Source organism: Notechis scutatus, chromosome 1 (assembly GCF_049901735.1).
Source record: "Notechis scutatus isolate UNSWTSFEM ecotype Mainland chromosome 1, rNotScu1.2, whole genome shotgun sequence".
NCBI lineage: Eukaryota > Metazoa > Chordata > Lepidosauria > Squamata > Elapidae > Notechis > Notechis scutatus.
The window spans coordinates 151,645,570-151,669,798 of record NC_142009.1 but is presented as its reverse complement, the minus strand read 5'-3'; the positions used below and the strand labels follow the sequence as shown (position 1 = coordinate 151,669,798).

The following is a 24,229-nucleotide window of genomic DNA, read 5'->3' as shown; positions in this document are numbered from 1 at the left end:
AATTCTATTTTGAAATTGTGGTACATTCTGCATAACTGGTTAATTTGCTATTTCCTATAATTGGAATACATACATTTGGTTTTCAAAGCTAGTTCATTCCAAAGAATACTATAACATTTGTGAACATTTTTCACACTAGAAAATATTTTACCATTGCACAACAAGGAAGCAATGTTACAAGTAGGAGAGTTAAGAAAGTATTTTACTTTGCTTGCAAAGCCAGGGCTCAACTGCACCTGAGCTTGTAAATAAGAACACTAGGAATACTGTCTAACAGGCTGAAGAATATATTATTGAACAATGAAGGAGATCTTACCATCCAGAAATTTTAAAAAAGAAAGCAGATAAGTGATTTTTGAGGGGTTGATTCTACCTACCCTCATTATCATCCTCCAGATTCTCAGGCAGTTTGGTTTTGCATTTCACGGGTGAAGGAGAGTGAGTTTTCTTCTCAGCTCCCTCTGCAAGTGCAAAAAAGGTCAGAAAGAGATGTTCATTCTCAAAAGCTGAGGTTATCATGCTCGAAGTTGGATAATGATGAACATTATTACAATTATGAAATAGGAATGTGTAAGGTATTGGAAAAATAAATTGACTGCACCTCCATTTTGCTCTGGGAGAAAAATCACTATACTTTCAAGCTTTGTGGAGATTGATTTTTGCCTCCTGTGCTATTATCACAGTTAGGAAGAGCCCAAGGCTGAACCAGAATGCCATATTTCAAAAGATATTAAACTGCACATATCAATAATTATATTCTCTCTTACTTTTAATCTACATTATACCTATACCATTGGATTATTATATGTATTTTACAGTAATTACTTTATCAAGTATGGACTTCACTTGCTAAGCACTGTGAAACACATTCTGTCTTAACAGTATAATAGTACCGTCTGAATGCACAGAGTTTCAAAAACTTCAGCAGCTTCTAGATGAGGGACAGTGACCTCAGTCTGGAGTATCGAATCAGTGTATGGGCTATAGTCTAACTATGCCTGAGTTTTAGTAAAACATTGATAAGAATAAAAGAAAACATTATTTTCTCAGCTGACAGTGAGAAATCAATCATCTTGGGCAGATTTGTAACTCATCAGAATTGAGTTATGTCAAACTGTGCTGGACACTAGAATAAAAGTGAAGATAATAAATATACTGTATAACTATTATAATAGATTAATGAACAATTAACAGAAGATACACACCTGACTCTGATAGTACAAAATCTAGATAGATAGATGATAGATTGATAGATAGATTGACAGATAGATAGATGATACATAGATAGATAGACACAGACAGACTGACAGACAGACAGAAAGACGGATGGATGATTACAGCAAACCTAAAAAATGATGATTAAGATTCATGTTCTAGAAAAATGAAACATATATTATCCCTGTTACTTAAAATGTAGATAATATAAAATAATATCATGCTAGAGAATTCAATGCAATGTGTTGTAACCCCAAATGACTGTGATAAGATTAATGTTCAAATAAATATGCATAGGATTACGCATTGGATTAAGAGAGAACAAAAAAAAAAGGGTTAAGAGAGACAGAAATGGAGATGGAGATGGAGATGTAGAGAGCTGAAGAAAGATGGAGAGACAGAGAAAGGGAACACAGGTGGAAGAAAACCATAGGAGCCTCATAGTTAGTGGTTTTGCAAAATGCTGGCCTTATTAATATGTAACAAAAGAAATGATAGAATATATGGAATCATCCTATGAGGTTACAAGTTGTTTCAGAAATTAAAAATATACCCAGTGCAGTCATATATATTTCATATATAATACTGTATTAATAGATGCTTCCCAAATTTCTAACTTCAATACAGAGTGCACTTCATAAATAAACAAATTAAAGTAATCAAATTAAGGGAACTTTAATTCCAGAGTAACTCAATCCTCAATTAGGACTGATCTTACAGCAGTAGGTGCTTATTTTATGCATTTAGACTTAGAGTCTTTGGCACAGCCTGGTCCTCATATTAAGCAGTCAGAAACTTGGCATCTCCTCTCTTTGGTGTTTTTTTTTTTTTTAAGGGAATGGTCTTTATTCTTGGGTTTATGGATCCAAAGTGGGAGAATGGAAAAAAGGAAATTTGTCTTCCCTATGAAATTCAACCAGGAAACTGGGTCAACTCAAGAAAGGATAAAGCCACAGTGGTAATGATGACCAAAGGAAGGTATGGCTTCATTGATAAGTGCTTTGATTGTTCACATTTAGATTATTGCTATAAGTTTTCTGGCAGCTTTCCCAGTTCCTCTTTTCTGCACCTCCTGTGTTATTCCCAACTTTTGCTGACATGCATACAAAGGAGTACAATACAAAAGACTTTACTCAGGTTGAGCACCAATAGACAGGGCATCGATGCAGATGCACACACAGTCTCAAGCAGTCCTGCATTCCTTGGCAAACTTACAGGCAAATTCCTAATAAGCAAAGTTCAAAGCATCAGACAGAAGTGTTGCTAGGGTAGTGTAGTAGCATCATTGTTAGATCATTGGTGGGTCTGGGTTTAAAATAATAGTTTCCATGAATAGCAGTTCTGGTCATTGCAGCAGATTTTCCCAATGAGGGATTACTTGCTAGCAAACAGGGCCTCTCTCAGATGCAAGAAATAAACCAATAGGAACCCATTTGCCTTGCAAGGAGCTACACAGACCTTTGCTCAGCCCTAGGTGTCTTGGGAATGAAAGGATCAGACCCCTGTATCAGACCACTTATCTTCTGCTGTTTCCAGCTGCTCCTCAGGCTCTGCAGTCACATCAGTCTCTCCTTGCTGATCTCCCATGTAGACACAGGGTTCTCTGAAGTGACATCCTCCTTGAAGATTCCTCAGAGTCAGAGCTGGCTCTGACACTGGCTTCCTGTTTGAATCAGAGCTCATTTCAACGACCTAGTTGTGTTCAGAGCCAACCAATCACAACCCCACCAGTATCCACTCTTGTTTCTTCTTACAGTCCTGAGGGTTCTTTTCATTCCTCTGAGCAGTGTCTTCTTTCAATTCTCAGGCTGCTGGAGACTTCTTCCTGTACTTTGGAATTGACTCTTTCCTTCCATTGCCCTCTCTGAACATTTGACTAGTGCTTTTTCTTATTTTGACTAGAGGGTTAATATGGCGCCTGATTTTTGACCAGTTGTTAATGTAGGGCCCGATGAGTTGTGAGGCCAGAATATTATACCATCCTTTCATTACACTTGATATTTTTATAGTTTATATAATTAATTATAGATAAATTACTAGTATTCATTAATGTAGGCATTCATTATAGATGTATGTGCACTTTTCAGTGTTGTTGTACGGCATTCCTTTAAAACTGAAAGTTGGTTTTATGGATTGGTTGTAAAACTAATTTAGCTGGATGGAAATTTGTAGCAATTGTTCTTTGTTCTTTATCTATATTGTGCCTTAACTACTAATTAATAATAACTTAGTATCCTATAACTTTTAAAAAATATATCAAACATAGATTTTGTAGTTTTGTGTAGGTTTGATTGTAACACTTCATTTCAATAATAATGAACAGGTCATTAATACACAGACACACACATACACACAGAACACACACACACATACACACAGCAAAATGGCAAATATTTTCCCTTATTTATGTTGCAGTTTCTGGAAAAATACTTTTGATTTTTATTTATAACTGGGACAAGATAGAGTTTTTTCCAAACAAAATGTTTAATACTCATATTGCTGTAAACTAAAGATATAAAAATTTACTCAGAACCACGTAAAGAAATTCAGGGCAGATTAATACCGAAGTCTTACAATGATTTAAATCTGAAACTATGCATTTTTACAGCAAGCCAGTATGAGGTTACAGTCTGAGATATACTGTACTTTCTTGAGAACAAGCCTCACTGATATCCAAAGGACATGTTTTTGAACACATATGCATAATATTGCACTGCAATATGAGATTATCTGCTGTATCATTATTTATTTTTAAATAGTCAAACAAAAAGGCACAAACTCTGCATGTCCAGTTTCTGTCATGCACCATTAAATCACATCATGTAGAATAGAGAAAATCTTACAAGGTGCATAATGTACAAAATCTTACTCTTCTAACAATGCAGCATGGCATAACCAGACAGAATATCCTTTAGATACCAAATTATTAAAGCCAATAGCTAGTTTTAACTTCATCTGCCTGTTGGTGTAAGCCAGATCAGCAAGATTCCATAAAAATTATACAATTGGAGACCATCACAATATATGCTTACAGCAGCTAGAAAACAAAAGACATAAAAAATAAATAAATACTACAGTTCTGATCCATTTAATTCAGTGGGAAATGTGTCACTGATATCCACAAAATTGGAGTTTTATTCAAGATTTACAATAATTGACTTTACTATACATAAATAGTGAAAATAACATATAACTATTATTTTACAATACTTTGCTCTTCATCCAACTAATTTTAACAACTTTCTGAACCCAGTGGCTGCTCTTGCAAATGGATTTATGATTATCATAAATGTCCTGCTGTTCATTTTAGGGAGGAAAATCTGGATGTTCAGACCATGTAGGTATAGTTTATGAAGGTAGTAAGATATGTGTCTTCCTGGGTGGCACAGAAAAGTAAAACAGAAGGCATTTATCACAATGCCTGTATGTGTTAATTCTGCCTTAGTATTCTTTCCTAACTATTTCAAGAGCTTCATAAAAATCTAACAAAGAAATTTCCTCTTCAACTTACTCACTCATTGACTTCAAACAGCTCTGAATTCTGTCCTACGTGGGAATCTGAAATTTCTTCATAGCATCACAGATGTCTTTTAATTGGAACACTGCCATCTATTTGAAAGGTAGTTGCTTGAAAAATGGCCTAGAAATATGTACTTCTGGAACATCATATTTAGAGGCTATTAGGGAAAGATGAGTAGGGACTGCAGGAGAGCCGAGACAATAATTCATGAAGATGGACTATAACTACAGCTTCCATCTGCTAATGTCATGACCCACAAATGAAATTAACTGGAAGTGCATAAATGATAGGAAGTGGCTAATTGCAGTCACAACCTTAACTATTACTCCCTTGTCCCTTCAAAGACTAAGCAGAGAAGGTGCTCTTCCAAACTGAAGAACAGGGTGGCATTCAATACAGAACTCCTCTGTATTGAATTACAGAGTATATCATAGGTACATTACCTTTGGCAGTGCTATGATTAATAGTGAATCAAATTTCCCCAAATCTCATTCCAAAATACTTTATGCAAATTCATCATTTCTCAGAAAAGAGATATTATATTAATTATGTTGCTCCATTTTTACTAAGTTCGATCCATCTTCTTTTCTGCTGGTGAGAACATTCTCTTGAGTGGACATGGATACAGAGCACTCCCATTGAGGTATAGAGCAAAAGGGGGAGGGGGAGCAACTTTTGCCAGTTTTCACTTCATGCCCCAGTTCTCAGTGCTGACTCCATCCCTCGTCTTGTCCCCTCCCTCCCTTGGACCTATCAACTTTGCAGGAGAGGAATATCCTATACCAGTGTTTCTTAGTCTTTCCACCATCCCGATATATGAATTCAACTCCCAGAAGTCCCCAGCCACCATTGGTTGTTGTTGTTTTTGCTAAGGATTCTAGAAATTGAAGTCTACACATCTGAAAGTTCTCAAAGTTAGGAAAAACTCATCTATATGCATTAATCGTGGATTTGAGGTGTTAAAAATCTGATCTGTTTGAAGGATGGCTTTCAGGTTTTTTGGGGTTTCAGTAGTTTTGATTTAATTAAAGTAATACTAATTTGAAGATAGTAATGCTAAGGTGAATAATACATAGGCATATTTGCTCTAGACTTGTAATATTGGGGAATAATTATAGGGATAAATATGCTATTTATATGCATGCACTGGAATGAATACATTTGCAAAAGGTTTCAAAAGAGCAAACCACAAGGAACTCTAGATGGCTGTTGAAAAGTATTATCGGTATGTGGCACATGCTTTAAATTAAGAAGGATGAACTGAAGTTGGGCTTTGAAGGGCTATCTGGGTAGGCACACATACATGTTCAAAATATTTAAAGAAAGGGAAGTCCACGTGGCTGTCAAAAATATTCCCTCCAATTTATATTTATTTTGAGAGGTTATACCAAGAGCCCTTATCAGTCATCATGTACGCACAACACGAGACAGGGTCAGGAAAGCAAGACTTCAGTGACTTTTATACTAACCTGGAGTAAATTTAGAATCATGGAAATCGTAAGAGGATTTTTCCAGTTTCATTCATAGAGAGTTATTTCAGATGAAGCTTCTTTGAATGATCCGAAACATTTCTTCCAAGTTGCTCACCGCCTTGCCAGATAGTATGTATGAGATAAGCTATTTGGTTGCCTAGTATATCTCAATTGTTTATGTCAACTTCGTTATTCAACACTTTCTCATTCTCTAAACAGTCCCTCACAAAATTATCCATACCCTACTCTAGCACAGCCTTGACTCTTCCATGAAGGAGGCAGGGAGGGAGAGACAGAGAGAGACATAGGGGGAAAAAAACCCTCTTCCAGTTGTCAAACCAGTCCTGGATACCATCACCAGGAGGCACAATACACCAGAGTTCAGTCCCTTCCTTACAGCGCTTCCTGTTTAGGTGCTCAGGTGCTCATTTAACCTCTTTTCAAAGTTTATTCTTAAAAGATTATGAACTCCTTCCAACAGGTGCCTTATGTCTGGTCGCTCCAGCTTAGAGAGTGTCTGATGTCACCGTGAGTGATGACATGCCTGTGGCAAGCCTTGACCCTTGGCTAATAGAAGGAGAACAGATGCCGAGCCAAACATTCCGGTCTAATGGGTTCATTTTGCATGGACTTGTAGTCTAGCCTAATTGGAAGTAGTGGGATTTCAAAGGCCGAAAGTGCAGTGGAAACATGAGTGTCTTCTGTTGACATACTGAAATGGTTAAACTCTTTCTTTTTAAATTTGTAACTTGAACTTTAAGCCAAAAGCCGGTCACTGTTCCTCATCTGTAGAATTTACTTAGCATGCGATTTGATTTATCCACTGTATACATTGCGTATATGCAGAGAAGTCCATAAGAGATGCGATCAGGATAAAGGCTTTTACTGGATTTTTGAAAAGAAAATATCAAGTAGGAGTGCAAAGATAAATATTTAATTTAGGCAATTTGTTGTACACAGTCACACACACCTGCCCCCATATTTCTGTATGTGGACCTAACCAGCAGCCGGTACTTAGAAAAAGGAAAAAAGAAGCCTGAATCTGCCTATGAAACCATGTAGATAAAAATCTATTGATAGAAGTAAACATTAAGCCATTATTTATTTTCATTTTCTGCAGTGTATGTGTCAATAATATGAAGGATGGTAAGCATACAAATAGCATTATTTATGAAAATTATAAATGATGCATTTATTTAGTAGTTTAAGGTAAGACTAACCATACAGGTCTCTACACCTTTTTCATAACACCATTACTGTCATGAAAAAGCAACAAATCACTAGTTTTTCCATTTATTTTTTATTTTATTTTTGATGACAGAAGGACGGATTTTAATGGCCAGGACCTTCAGGATATCATTCATTCAGCTATGTGTTACATACCCTATTCTAAGTAGGTCTGATTTTATAGCAAAACAATGAAGCAGATTAGTAACAACAATAACATCAAAGACCATCAATAAAACAACCCTGCCCAACATGAAAAATAAAATATATTTTGCATTCTCTCTAAGGAGCCAGTGGAGAGCCTTCAGAGTATGACCCTTGAAATTCTTTTTAACCCCTTTATCAATAAAGACCATGGACACTATCTATATAAGAAGTTATGTGTCTACATTATATATTGTATATTTTCTTCCCAGAGACTAATCAAGGTGTGTATGTATATATGTTGCCAAGTATGTGCATGTTTACATATGTGTTACATTCTTATTTGAGTGGTGGGTAGATATCTGTTGCTGTTGTATGTGAGAAATTTTAATCAGATAAGTATATATATATATATATATATATATATATATATATATATATATATATATATATATATATATATATATATATATATATATATGCATTTCTTCTGTATATGCATGTTGGCATGGGTGGGATTCTCCTGGTTTGTACTGGTTCAGGTGAACCCTTTGTTCCAACGATCAGCTGGCTCCGAACTGATTTGCTGTGATGAGCATGTGGGCCCACCTGCCCGCCCCTGCTCCTTCCTGTGCTTTATGTCTTTTTGTTAGAGCACAACTGATTTGCGGGGCAGAGCAGTTTGCCGCGCCTCAGCTGTTTTCTTCAGCTGCAGTCAGGGTGGGATTCTATCAGTTTACATCTATTTGCTAGAACCGGTTGTTAGCATTCTAAGCAGTTTGGAGAACCAGTTGTTAGAAGAAACTACTGGCCTAATCCTGTAAGGAAGGCAGGAAGGAAACATTCTGGTGTTGCTTACAGAAACTGCCTCTCCGTTAACCCTTATTACATTCTTGGCAGGACTAGACTTCCTGTCTCAGGAACCTCTCTGGTGTTTTTTTCCCCTCCTTTGCTGCTACTTTGCTTGTGTGGAGTGACCATTCAAAGTTACAATGGCACTGAAAAAAGTGACTTATGACCATTTTTCACACTTACGACTGTTGCAGCATCCCCACAGTCATGAGAGGCCAGGCAAGGAGATGTGTGCCTCGATGTGAGTGATATTGAGTTGGCCACACCCAGCCAATAACATGACCACCAAGCATGTCCACCCAGTCACATGACCACCAAGCCACGCCCACCACCTAAGCCACGTCCACAGCACCGGTTGTTAAAAAATTTGAATCCCACCCCTGGCTGCAGTTAAAAGTAAGTATTAGCTTTTTAAAATGCGGAGAGCGCACTTACTGAAACGGTTGTCATATCGGTTGAATCACACCCCTGCATGTTGGTCAGGGTTTATCATAGTGAGTACACACACACACACACCCCTGCACTATGTTCCCAGAGCTAATCAGAGTGTGTGAAGACCTGCTTCCTGTTTATGTGCAATGTATATTTATTTGTAGCCCGCCTTTATTATATTTACAAACAACTCAAGGCAATAAACATATCCAACACACCTTCCTCCTCCTATTTTCCCCACAGCAGTAATCCTGTGAGGTAAGCATATGTATATGGGATATATACTGTAAATCAGGCATGTTTACCTATTTATAGTTTATTTGTTATACAGGATTATAAACGGCTTCACTCATGATTCTAAGTGACATATATTCCTGTCAGTAACAAAGATTAAAAGAGAAAACAGCAATCAACAACATTATGGCAACTCGAGAGCTTGGACTGAGGCCAAATGATTTAATTAGGACATCATCTCTGTGCATGTGTATATGTGTGCTGCTGGCTGGAGGGGGGGGGCGCATATGCTCCATTTTGACACCTGAGGAGGATGGAGGAGGGAAGCCATTGGCAATAATCTATATTGTTACCCAACTGCCCTTTTATACGGATCCATTGAGATTTCCCCTACAGCTCCCAGTTGACCTGGGCCATTTTAAAACATGAATCTGCCTTTTCCATTCCCATTTTTTCCTCCTGCCCCAAATTTGGTCCTGCTCTGTTCAGGGTTTGGAGTTATTCTGCAAACACAGAATAGAAAGACCCTTTCTTTGCACAATTTCTTTCCAACATTCCATAGGGCTGGAAAGAATGAAAGGGAGATCCCACAAGATGTTTACAAGAAAAGTCAATCCTCCTTTAATATGCAACATTATGAGCATATATATTCCCTGAGTAATTTTGATGTAATGTTTGGCACTTGTACAGTGGCACTCTTTATAAAAATTGAAAAATTATAGTAAAATGAGTTCCCAGTGACAGCTTCTTAAGGAGCCACGTTTTTGTACATTCTTCTTATATATCCTCTCATGGCTACACACTGAAAAGTAACTCATTCCAATATAACTTTCCCATAATTCTGCCTATAGTGTTACAATAAAAAGTCATTGTGTGAACAGAGTCGTGTTCTGGTTTTCATCTAATTTTTCCATTTCCAGAAGTAGGAATGGGGTGGGAGTGGGGGGGGGGAATCTCCTGAGAAATCACCTGTGCTGAAAAAGAGCATATTTTCTGATTTATTTTTTTTTTTAAAATATGTCCTTGAAAATCTGGAGCCTGAAAGGAAACCATATTATCCAAGAAAAGGCTAAAATCTGTTTATATCATCATATGTCTGAATGTGCCTCACATACTCTTAAGCAAGATGTGAAAAATTAGATTTAGTAGAAATATGTTTGGATGGATGGACTGACATTTTAGCCAGCTGAATGGGTAGAAGTTTCCAAATGGGAACAAAGCAGAGAGTCCTAGAGAGTCCTGCTTCCCCTTATCTCCGTAAGCTGGAGATATGAAGGAGACATATACACATAGGTGGCTTGAATTCAAATAAAGCAAGGTTCAAAATCACACAGAACTTTCTAATATTCAGATAAATCAGTTTCTATTTAATTTTCTAGTTGAATGTGTGGAGGTCAAAGGCAGAAAGGTCAATGGATATTCCATTCTCTTTCGGGTTGGATGCCTCTTTGGAATGAGTTAAATGCTTTCATTCACACACATAAACTAACCCACACATACCCGGTTTCATTCATTTCAGCATTTTCCTGATTTTCCTAATTTAGCTAAAGCAGTTGAGAGGGATGATTAAAAATACATATAATTTTTTTGATATACTGATGATTAGGCTAAAATCCTATACATATGGAGCACAAATTATTCTCCTGCCCTCACCTCACCCCCTGCTCCCAAGATGAAAAAACATAACTCCAGTGTCTCCAGAATGGGAATGCTCACTGATACTTTAGATCAAGTTAATTTATTGGTTGTTGACCTTCTTTTCTCTCTTTCATTCAAAACATAACTGAACAAGTGATTACCCCATTCCACCTTGTCATAGTGTCTGTTTTTTTTGGGCATGTTATATCTCAGCTGCAAAAATCTAATTCTTTGCTTCATCAAGTTTTATTTTGTATCTAATAAATACTGCAAGTGTTCTACACTTGTATTCTCCATTTTCCTGCTGTATTTATTATGGCCTTGCACTTAGACATTTCTGCGAAGAGCCGTGGGGGCACAGTGGTTAGAATGCAGTACTGCATGCTAATTCTGCTGTCTGTTGACTGCCAGCAGTTCAGCAGTTCAAGTCTCACCAACTCAAGATTGACTCAGCCTTCCATCCTTCCGAGGTCGGTAAAATGAGGACCCAGATTGTTGTGGGCAATATGCTGATTCTGTAAACTGCTTAGAGACAGCTGTAAAGCACTGTGAAGCAGTAATAAGGAATAAATCTAAGTGCTATTGTTATTGCTATTCTGGGCTCCAAAAAGCTGGAGGATCACTAGACATGGCAACACAGAGATACAATCCTCTGCTCCACCTTGTTACTGCCTAATCTAGTGGTCCTGATTTTTCAAGAGTAGTTATGGTGGTCCTATCCCACATGATTGGGTTTGTTGAAGGCACAAGCCTGATCATGGCCACGGAGTGGGCAACAAAGGGGAGACGGTTGGGTCCCCAGTGCAGGCAGGACTCAAAATGTCCGCCTTTCCTGTCTTCACTATATTTAGTCTACCGTCAGGATGCAAAATGACTTCAGCCAGAAAGGGATCATCTTCTCCAGTCTCTCTCCCTTAAATAGTTTTCATGCAGTGTTCCCTCTTTGATCTAGCTGAACTGCCTCAAAGGACACAGCCTCCCAACAACCCTTAGAAAACCTGAACAAGAAAATAAAACACTGTAGATGAAACCAGGCATTACAAATATGAGACACAGATGACTCATAAGGCTAAAATCATTTGGGATATCTAATATATTAGACTACCAAGGCTTTTTAGGTTACCAGGAGTATATTACAAATTGTTTCTGAAATGTTTCAATATTCAAAAAAATATTGCCTACTTAGAAAAAAGTTTGATAAATTACAGTGGTTAAATTTCAGGTTACGGAAGAACAGAAACCCTCTTTCTAGTCAGCCAGGCTTTAGAAACCCAAGGATTTTCTTATTAGGGATAATATATCTGATAGATGAATAAGGATAATAATAATAACATCTGACACCTTTCTAAAGTGTTGCTGCTTTTTATACTGAACATTTGGAAAATCAGCAAAATAAGTCTCTTAAATATAGATCAACTTATTCTACTAAATTGAAAACAGCATTTTGCCTTTGCTCCCGTTTTTAAATTTATTTTACTTTTAAACCATATTGGACAGATGCATACATTTGCTAATTAGCATGTTGAGTTCGGTGTAGTGATTAAGTATAATAGCAAGGGACAATCCTATTTTCAGTTTGCATATGCTTACAATGTTAAATTTGAAAACATTCATTTAGTACAGCGTTTGTTGTTGTAACATGCCTTTTTTTAAAAGCCATTTCTATTATTAGTGTATAACAGTTTTCTAAAATGAAATAAATAATAGAAAAAGTGGGGGCTAAGTCAGCCTTACTATTATTGCCCAAAGAAGTGCAATTAACAGGCATGCAATCCCTAATTAAAATGTCTCGGTATAAAATATGTATTAATTAACACCCTTTATCTTAAAACACACCTTCTTCCTTCTCTTCTATATGCACAAATCATAATTGGCCTGTAAACCAGAATTGAAAATGCACGAACCATGAATTTTGATAAAAACTTCCAGTGTTAATTTATAGACAATTCGTGGTTAATTTCTCTAGTGATTGTTCTCCCACAGAAGACCAATAAACAAAGGGAGAAAACAAGGAGTATGTGTGCCTAGAACCTTCTTGTATAATATTCAATTCTCCAATAGCTAAAATGAGATATAATGTATTTATTTATGTATATTTCATGTTTCTAGACTATCCATCTCCCTCAAGGAAGGGCTCATGATGCCTGACACTTTATGAACAATGCTGTGTTTATAAACACTGTACAAATCTTCCTATGGCACTGCACAGAGGCATAATGCCCTTGGCATGCAACTTCTTTAAAGAAGGTTTGCAAACTCTGGCTGGTAAAAAATAGGAATTACACATTTATTTCATAAGACATCATGGTTACCAGCCTAACTCTTACTATTTAATTACTTTTGGCTAAGCTTCTGAAGGACCATTTTCACCCAGTCTGGCTGCACTGTGAACCACAATGTACCTGGTGTTTTAATCTACTCTGCTTTCAAAAAAATAAAATAAAAAATGCCGCATTTCTCTGGAATCAATTCAGCATATAAGACCGTATTATTGGTACGGTGCTCTCTCTCTCTCTCTCTCTCTCTCTCTGTGTTCTACTGCAGTAGTCTATTAACTATGGTATATTGTTTCTTGACTAAGTCTGAAATTTTTCTCCCTTGCTCAATTTCAGTTTAGTTTTTCCAGCAGGGCTACACAAGAGTAATACCCAATAAACGTTCTAGTATGTTTCTTTTAAACCAAACAACTTGTTCGAATACAACTTAGCACATACACTCAATTCTGCACTAGGCAGAGAATGCCTTTATTTTTATATCCTCCACAGGGCCACCGTGCTTGAAGAAAAGCAGCTGCTCCCTGCACGGTTGGATCTCATCTTTCATCCTTCCCAACTCCTGTTTTGTCTTTCTGCAGTTCTCTTTTCATCTCTCGCCTCCTCCTTCAGTCACAGTTCTCTTGTTTCTGCTCATTCGATTCCCATCAATTCCCAGAGGTCTCTTTTTTCATTCCCATCTGAACCTGCTATTCCACTTCCCCTCCTGTTCACAAGTGTGTCTGTATGCAAATGCATGTGTGTGTGTGTGTATACACATGTATGTATGTATGTATGTATGTATGTATGTATGTATGTCTCCAACTGCTGTTCAAATCTAACTGTATGCAGACACTTGGAGATACAGGAAAAGACGAGAGCATAGAATGCTCCTGAGACAGACAGACTTGTATTAGCAGAGAAGCAGGGGTCATACAAAAGGATCTAAGAAACAGACTAATGAACACCAGTCCATTACTGATGGTGTCATTTAAGACACTGCAAAATTTGTTGCGTTACTCTACACATATTTTGTTGAGCTCTACACATACTCTGTTCATTATATCTCACTGCAATAACCATTTAGAACTCAAGAAGTAAATCAACAGTCAAGAAGTAAATCAACAAAGCTGGCAATAAGAACTAAAGTGCAACTAGTTTGGTTAGGTTTGTGTTTCCAACAGATGTGCAACATATTTTACTGTTTAAAATAATATCCTACCAAAAATCAACTCTGACAATCAAACTAAAGTTACAGTTAAAGATCCACCAGCATTTTTCTACTCAAAGGGATGAATCCAGGATCAAATCTAATTAAACATTAGAGATAGTATATCCTGAATTAAACTAAGTGTCTTATGTTACAATACAATTCATGTTTTAAAAAAATGACAAAAAAAGTGGCAAAAAATTAACTGGAAAGCGGGGAGGGGGAAGCCCAGAAGGTTATCTAACAATAAATCAAATAAATAAATAAATAAAATAAATCACTCAAATAAATCAAAGCCTTCATCTGTGTTAGCAGATTTCTTCTTTCCTTATATTTATGTGCTGTCTTGAACTAATATATAATTAAGTTCATAGGTGGTATTCAGCAGGTTCTGACCAGTTCTGGAGAACCAGTAGCGGAAATTTTGAATAGTTTGGAGAACCGGCAAATCCCACCTCTGACCGGCCCCACCCCCATCTATTCTCTGCCTCCCGAGTCCCAGCTGATCGGCTGGGTCTTCTTTTGTTTCTCTGCACAGGAGAACAGAGCTGGAAAGCAGGTTAGTAGAATGGGGAGGGAATGGAGATTTTGCAGTATATCCTTCCCAGAGGTGGTATTCAGCAGGCTCTGACCAGTTCTGGAGAACCGGTAGCGGAAATTTTGAGTAGTTCGGAGAACCGGCAAATTATACCACCTCTGACTGGAGATTTTACAGTATCCTTCCCCTGCCACCCCACCAAGCCACGCCCACAGAACTGGTAGTAAAAAAAAAATGAATCCCACCACTGATTAAGATATGTTCTTGTGAAGTTCTATGCCCATTTAGTAATGAGAAGGGTATGAAGCTCAAGCAGCATTTCGTGATCCTCTTTCAACTATTTTTGCCTAAATGAACATCACCGTTGTGACTCTCATCCCCAACCAAGTTATTTTGCTAGAAAGAAAACCAAAAAAAGCATATCATATTTGATCAGAATCCACCCCCTCAAGTTAGTGAATAATTGGAAGGTAGCAAAAAATAAACATAGGTGTCTGTTTCAAGAATTTGAGGAGCCTGGAGTAAAGGACTACTAATTATTAATAAACCCAGAGTTCGTATACATTAATTTAGGCCTACAACAGAGAGGACTGTTGTGCCACATGCTTGGTAGACAGAAAATAAGCAGTAACAGCAGAATGAACCAGCTTTTGTAAATATGACCCTTGCGTAAATATAACCTTAGGACATATATTCTTTTGTGACACTTTCCCCCTATTGTATTGGATTAGCCACTCACACCTTATTTTACCCTAGTTTCTATGCATAAGGTTCATTTTAATCATATGCACTGTTTATACTGTACAGTTTATACTATAACTTAAATGTTTCTTTTTCTTTTGTAAGTGTTACAGTTAATAAACAAACTGTGATGTTAAATACATAAATAAATTTAAATAAAACGCAACCATGATTCTGAGTAAATTCCTAACTAACTTGGTCATCTCATATGTTTCAAACAGCTGGACAGATGGCCAAGAGCATACACATAGACTCTGTCTATTCCACTAAGAACCTGTGAGAATTAAATGGCAAAGCACATGGCTCTTGCTGAAGACAATGCTACAAATGTGAAATATCACACCATACACAAAATCCATTTGGAGTTCAAATCAAAAGTAAACTAGTGGAGTTAGTTGACAGTCAATAAACTAGAGGAACTGGCCCATGTATTAATAGCATCTGATCAGTTGGCCCTCTATAAGTAGCCATCATGGGCAGCTAATGAGCTCAAGAAAGCCTCAGCTAAATGGTGGAAAAGAAGCATGGAGGCAGGAACAGGATTTTGAGCATGTCCAACAAATTCCTAAGAAATGCTGCAATTATTTCTGACACCAGAGATCCCTCCAATGTCATAGTCCAAACTCTTATAAATTTAGAGATATTTGTTGTGTTATAAGCTATTCCTGACTATCTCTTAGGATATGTCACAAAAGTAGATATACTAAGGATAGAGAATGGTAAAAGAGCAAGGATTATATGAGAAGCAATAGAAAGTGTGGAAGGCTTAGATGTAACAAGAAAAAGAGAGAGAGGGAGGGAAGGAGGGAGAGCTTGCCAAAAGGAGTTTAAAAAGATTCAGAGTTAAGCAACCAGAAAAAAGAATCATGTTTTCAATTTTCCTTATCTAGAAGATAAACAATTACTTATGGTGATTATGGAGATTCGTTTCAAGAACAGTTCCAGTTAAGAACTAAATTGATTGTATTGATACAGTTGTTTGGTGCCTTCAAAGTATAAATCCTTTCCAAGTCTGAATCCATGGTGGTGGAGTTCTTTCAAAATTCCATATGGAATAAGATATTGTAATCTGTCAGGAGAGCAAGTCTCTTGGAAGAGGATAGAAATAAATCTAATATTTCCAGAACTGCCTCCAAAAGAGGTAAAGAGGTGTGAAGAATTTAACCAAGCACATTTCATGGCCAGACAATTGTGCATGTAATAAGCTCCACTGAAAAAATGCTTAATGACTGTAGTGTTATTTTTTTGTTAATATAGTGAAATCTACAAAAGTTAGGAAACAGTCATTCTTTCTCTTTTTGTTCCTTCCTTCCTTCCTTCCTTCCTTCCTTCCTTCCTTCCTTCCTTCCTTCCTTCCTTCCTTCCTTCCTTCCTTCCCCTTCCTTCCTTCCTCCCCTCCCTCCTTTCTCTTCATAGCACAGAAGGGAGGGAAATTGGAATGTCTATGATTATATGCCATTGAATTGGTGTTGGTTCTTAGTATTATATCATTTCAGGAGATCCAAGACTCCACAGTAATCACATCTATCTATCATGATGTTGGTCATCCTCTTTTTTTCTTCCCTGCCAGCTTTCATAGGATTATGGACTTCTCAAAGATGCTATGTCTTCACATACAGGTGAAACTCGAAAAATTAGAATATCGTGCAAATGTTCATTTATTTCAGTAATGCAACTTAAAAGGTGAAACTAATATATGAGATAGACTCATTACATGCAAAGCAAGATAGTTCAAGCCATGATTTGTCATAATTGAGATGATTATGGCTTACGGCTCATGAAAACCCCAAATCCACAATCTCAGAAAATTAGAATATTACATGCAATCAATAAAACAAGGATTGTACTGAGAACAATATTGGACCTCTGAAACGTATAAGCATGCATATGTACTCAGTACTTGGTTTGGGCTCCTTTTGTAGCAATTACTGCCTCAATGCGGCGTGGCATGGAAGCTATCAGCCTGTGGCACTGCTGAGGTGTTATGGAAGACCAGGATGCTTCAATAGCGGCCTTCAGCTCTTCTGCATTGTTCGGTCTCATGTCTCTCATCTTTCTCTTGGCAATGCCCCATAGATTCTCTATGGGGTTCAGGTCAGGCGAGTTTGCTGGCCAATCAAGCACAGTAATCCTACGGTCATTGAACCAGGTTTTGGTGCTTTTGGTAGTGTGGGCAGGTGCCAAATCCTGCTGGAAAATGAAGTCAGCATCCCCATAGAACTCGTCTGCAGAAGGAAGCATGAAGTGCTCCAAAATCTCCTGGTAGACGGCTGCGTTGACCCTGGATGAATGAAGCACACTGGACCAACTCCAGCAAATGACATGGCTCCCCCAAATCATCACAGACTGTGGAAACTTCACACTGGACTTCAAGCATCTTGCAGTGTGTGCCTCTCCATTCTTCCTCCAGACTCTGGGTCCTTGGTTTCCAAATGAGATGCAAAAGTTGCTCTCATCAGAAAAGAGGACTTTGGACCACTGAGCAACAGACCAGGTCTGTTTTTCTTTAGCCCAGGTAAGATGCTTCTGACATTTGTTGTTCAGGAGCGGCTTGACAAGAGGAATACGACATTTGAAGCCCATGTCCAGGATCCGTCTGTGTGTGGTGGCTCTTGATGCACTGACACCAGCCTCAGTCCACTCCTTGTGAAAGTCCCCAACACTTTTGAATGGCCTTTTCCTGACAATCCTCTCCAGGCTATGGTCATCCCTGCTGCTTGTGCACCTTTCTCTTCCACACTTTTCCCTTCCACATAACTTTCTATTAATGTGCTTTGATACAGCACTTTGGGAACATCCAACTTCTTTTGCAATTACCTTTTGAGGCTTTCCCTCCTTATGAAGGGTGTCAATGATGGTTTTCTGCACAACTGTCAGGTCAGCAGTCTTTCCCATGATTGTGATTCCCACTGAACCAGACTGAGAGACCATTTGAAGGCTCAGGAACCCTTTGCAGGTGTTATGGCTTAATTAGCTGAGGAAAGTGAGACACTTTGAGCCTAGAATATTGAACCTTTTCACAATATTCTAATTTTCTGAGATTGTGGATTTGGGGTTTTCATGAGCTATAAGCCATCATCATCACAATTATGACAAATCATGGCTTGAACTATCTTGCTTTGCATGTAATGAGTCTATCTCATATATTAGGTTCATCTTTTAAGTTGTATTACTGAAATAAATGAACTTTTGCACAATATTCTAATTTTTCGAGTTTCACCTGTAATGTATCTATGATACTTTGAGCTTGGTTATTTGTGCCTCAAGTTTTATTATCTAATTGCTTTTTTCCCCTTAGCTATCTGTGATGTTCTCAGGAGTCTTCTCCAACATCAAAGGTAAAAAGTATCAATACTCTTTCTATACTGCCTTTTCAAAGTCCAGCATTTGCTCCCATAAGATATCATAGTGGAAACCATTACCTATATGTTTTTGATCTTTCTCAGCATCTGAATATCTTTCTTTGCTTCTTTACCAAGTACGAATCTGTGGAGTATTTTCTTTCTTTTTAAAGTCAATCTCACGTCCTGTGGCTTTGAGGTGCTGGACCAGGGAAGAGGTCGGTTCTTTTTTGATTGAGTTCTTGTGTTTTTCAATGCGTGCACTAATTCTTCTGTTGGTTTGTCTGATGTATGTGTTGGGGCAGGCAGTGCATGGGATTTCATATTTTGTAAGAATTTTTTGATCCCAATCAAAAAAGAAGAACCGACCTCTTCCCTGGTCCGGCACCTCAAAACCACAGGACATGAGATTGACTTTAAAAATACCAGAATTATCGCCCAAACTCAACACTTCAACAACAGAATAATCAGAGAAGCCATAGAGATAGAAAAACGCCCACACAGCATGAATAAACGAGATGATACCTCCTGCCTACCAGCCATTTGGAAACCCACCCTCATTAACAAACAAGAATGACACCAGACCCACACCCACGAGGGCCACACAAGATGCTACCGCCACACTTCCACGTGATTCACACCCACACAGATGATGAGACACGACCACGGACCAGAAGCCATACCACAGCTGCATCACTACCCGCTTCAAACCCCTCCGACCCATACATGAAGCGAACTGATGCCCAACATGAAGATGTGGCACGACCACGAATGCGAAGCCAAACAACAGGATCACAGCTCACCAGCTCAAAGCCCCCGACAACTAAGACTAACCTGAAAACAGAAGCCTGATGATGGCAGATGAGATTCTGCCGAAACGTTGCTACAACTTTAAAAGCACAACTACAATGACGTGGGAAAATACCCGAACAAAGCTGAATGCCATACATGTAAGTACCCGTGAAAACTTAAGAATATATATATATATATATATATACACACACACACACACACACACACATACATACATACATACATACACATACACATATACATTTTACAGCGTATATTGAGCAATGGTTAATTTTTTTTTCTTTATTTTTATCATTGATGTGGTCTGCCTTGTTACAATAACTCCTTCGTTCTTTTAATGTTTTAATTTCTCTATATAGTTTATAATTAAATGCACGTCTTCTGTCATTTCCATAATTTATCCAAATATCAAATATTATCTTTTCTTTAACCAATCATACCAAATGTTCCATATTTCATAATAGTCACTATCTTGTTTATTTTTTAACAATTTGGTTAGGCTATCCATCTCAGCACATTCATGTATTTTTTTAATTACCATATCCTCTGAAGGAATGAAAGACAGTTTCCAGTTTTGTGCGTAGGTTATTCTGGCCGCAGTTATAATGTGCAAAATTAATGTGGGGTATTTTCTTAACTGCTGGTGCCCTGACTGTTAATATCAAACCTAAAAAGCAGAAGCTACCCACCACCACAGTAACTTCACTGTTGATTCTAAGATGGTTGTTATCATTACCTTAGTCTTCTTTGCATTTAATCTTAATCCCATTTAAATAATGTTCTGGATTTCAAAATGTTTCCTAATCAACTCCTTGAAATTGCCATATATACATACCCTCAGTATCATACATTGGAAACTATTTGCTATTCTTTTTCTGCTACTTCTGTCAATTTTATTTCTGTGTATTCCATCTGGTGATGTCTATCTGTATAGATGTCATTTTGGTTGTTTCATGACAGTGTTAGCAATAAAGAAATAATTGATTGTCATAAATTGGTAAATTGCTATATTTCATATAATTTCTCTAGGTCATATAGTCCGATTACATTTTCCTGCTTAATATGTCCAACAATGGTGCTAATTATCATCTTTAAAGCCCCACACACCACAAGACTGGATTACTTGTGGGACCACCATCTCCAAAGAACATCAGTCCAGCCCACTCATTCCCATAGAGAAGGTATGCTCCAGGTTTCCTGTTTCAGACCTTGTCACCTTTTGGGACTTAGGAAGCATGCCTTACTGAACAGACTGCCTCTGGTCTCTGCAGCAATCTCTCCACTCACACCCACAGTAACAACAAGCACCAACTTGCCTTGCCTTTAGGAAAACAGTTAAGGCCTGGCTTTTCCTCTTGGCATTTTGGGTTCAGCTGAATTGATTGGATTTGTTATGATGCTGGTTGTTATTTTATATTCTGTATCTCATATTCTCGTTTATAAATTTGCATGCTTTAACATTAGTGTGTGTGGGGGGGAGGAGTTGGTTGATTTATAGTTTGTTTTTTGTTGCTGCATTCCACCCAGAATAATGTGATTGAGTTGGGTAGCTAAATAAATAAACAAACAAACAAACAAACAAACAAATAAATCCCAGTCTCAAATCATAGGCAGCACACCATGCATTTCTGTCAATTTCAAATTGAGCTTGACCATAAAATGTATATTCTTTTGTATCAGCAGTTAGAGTATAGTCACATTAAAGTGTTATCTGCAAAGTCTAAATAATATCATTTGATTATTCATTGATTGTAGCTAAATGCTATTCTTACTATATCCTTGCAAAAGTAACACCATTCCTTATTTGTTTGTTATGTCCTAAGTAGTAAACAGTATGATTTTTTTGATGGAAAGTGTCCAAATTCTAATGCATTTCAATTTGGTGATGCCCAAGATGTTAACATGCAGTTGATTCATTTCATTTTTCACTGTGCCAAATATATCCCATGTTCATGCTTTTCGAGTTCCATGTTTCCACCACAATTCTGGCTTTGCTGTTCCAAAATTTTCATATCCTGTATAGCACCATTAGCAAGGAGATTCCCAAAGGATCCAGCCGCATCATAAACACCATTAGTACTCTGAAAAATCCTCAGCTCTTCCTCAGTAGCACATTGAATGCTGTCTGACTTGAAGAGCACCTATATCCAGCATTACATTGTCAAACACTTTATCCATCCATCTATAGCTTCCTAAATCACAGGAAAATATACAGTACTTCAATACAAGTAGTCCGTGATCTGCAACCATAATGGAGCCTCAAATTTCTGTGATGGCTTTGTTTATTTTATGACAGTAAGTATGATTGACAAACTTTTTGAAGATCATTACTTTTGGTTTTGATATGCCTCTCCAATCCATAATAAAATATAGAATCCCAAACACATCTATTGTTCCAGATCTCATTTATTTCTTATCTTCTCTGAAATTTATTCATATTACACTTATAAGCCAATACTGCTAATTGAAGAAGAAGAGAAAGCAAAGGAGTAAAGTAAGACAAAGAAAATCATGGCCCTAACAAAGAGACTCTTGAAAGTCTTAGCTAGCCTGCAGATGTAGCAGTGTCAGGTCCCATGACATCCATTTTAGGTCACCTAACATATTATACAGCATTGATATGTTGGATGTTATGTTGTGACAATCATGGACTGTACAAACTCTATTTTGTGAATCAGTGCAATTAAGTGAATAACGAAGTATTAAGCAAATCTGTCTTCCTCCATGGACTTTGCTTTTCAGAAGCCAGCTGGGAAGGTTATAAATGATGATCATATGACTCCAAGATAGTGCTACTGTGATAAATATGCCAGTTGTCAAGTGGCTGAATTTTGATCACATGACAGTGGGGACACTGCAATGGCCGCAAGAATGAAAACCGGCCCAAAGTCATCTTTTTCAGTGCCATTGTAACTCCAAACAGTCACTAAAGGAATAGTTCTAAGTCAAGGACTACTTCAATTGTAGAAACACTGATAGAAGGAATGGAATAAAATATAAGAAAACACCATTTTTGATATTATTGAAACAATGACCTATGGAAAGGTCCTGAGCTACATAGGATATCCATAGATATCCACTTCTTGAAAAGAAAACCATGAAGGACTTAGTTTCCATTCTGCTAAAAGTAAGGGACCCTTGAAAAGGGAAGCCTACCAGCTTCCAAGCTTATTTGGAAACTAGGAAGGGATTTTATAAATTATGCAAGTTATCAGCCAATAAAGTTGACACCATGGTTTTTAACCATTACCTTGGAATAAACATTATAGAAAGCATTGCCTTCAATAACTAATTCAGCACAATCTGGTTTTATGAAACAACATCAAGACTCTGATAGTATTCAATTACTGCTAGATTTATTACACACTGTATGATGATAAACATGAAACAGTAATTTGACTTTAATAGACATGGAGAAAACTTCTGATACAGATCAAATTAAGATATTAGAGCTAGTTTACAAGGAAATTAAAATTCCAGTAGAATTTATTTCTTAAATAAAAAAAAAAAAATCAAATACTTCTCCTTGAGTAATTACTAATGAGAATATTTCTTTTGCAATCAAGATGAGATATGGAATGCATCAAAAATAATCCCACTCCCATTCCCTTTAATCTTCATAGGGACTGGAACATTTGCTAGTAAGACAATTTGGAGAGTATACATGCAGCACACAAAAGTTCTAAGTTGATGCTGTATGTACGTTGGCTCTTTCTGCAGAAATGGCACAGCAATATGACAAATACAATAAATTGGAACAAGTGTTAATTGGAAATAAGGTACCAGTGAAGGTAGATTAAATCATTGATTGATTATGTTCCATCAAGTTGTTAATGACTCTTAACAACCATATAGATAGATTTTTCTCCATGATGTTCTGTCCCTAACTTGATTGTTCAGGTTATAGCATTTATAGTAATAGCAATAGTCCTTAGACGTACAGTATATGCCACTTCATAGTGCTTTACAGCACTCTCTAAAATGGTTTATAGCATCGGCATATTGCTTCCAACAATCTGAATCCTCATTTTACCAACCTCAGAAGGATAGAAGCCTCAGTCAACCTTGAGCCGGTGAGGATCGAAGTCCTGGCAGTCAGCAGAATTAGCCTGCAACGCTGCATTCTAACCACTGTGCCACCACGGCTCATATCACCACTGTAACTGAATCCATCCAACTTGCTTCAGGTCATCTCTTTCTTCTCTTTCCTTTCACCTTTCCTAGATTATGGTCTTCTTCAGAGAGCTATGTCTTTGCATGATGTATATGAAAGAGGATAATTTGTGCCTGGTTATTTGTGCCTTGAGTCTGTTGATTTGTTTCATGATCTATTTATTTATTTATTTTGGGGGGCTGTCCATGGAATTCTTAGAAGTATTCTCCAACACTAAAGTCCAAAAGGGTCAATATTCTTTTAATTCCACTCTACAAAGTCCAACTTCAGTTTCCACAGAGTGTCACAAAGAACGCTCTGCATAATTCTGATCTTTTTAGATATGAACCCATCACAACATTAGGATATCTTTTCTAAAGCTTTCATGGCTGCTATACCAAGCCTGTAATGTATTTCTTGATTGCTTGTTCCATTTCTGCTGAAGTT

General features: G+C 37.4%; 1 protein-coding gene across 4 annotated transcripts in view; it reads right to left on the bottom strand.

Moving 5' to 3' along the window:
- MACROD2 (mono-ADP ribosylhydrolase 2) overlaps positions 1–24,229 on the bottom strand; it is a 1,127,501-nt gene that overhangs the window by 133,559 nt on the left and 969,713 nt on the right. For 2 of the 4 annotated variants that reach the window (XM_026668493.2, XM_087948725.1), the window contains exon 10: positions 378–461. The exons of the other annotated variants lie outside the window; for them this stretch is intronic. In XM_026668493.2, the coding sequence (XP_026524278.2) occupies positions 378–461 (84 nt within the window). The remainder of the gene's footprint in view (positions 1–377; positions 462–24,229) is intronic. 4 annotated transcript variants of the gene reach the window in all.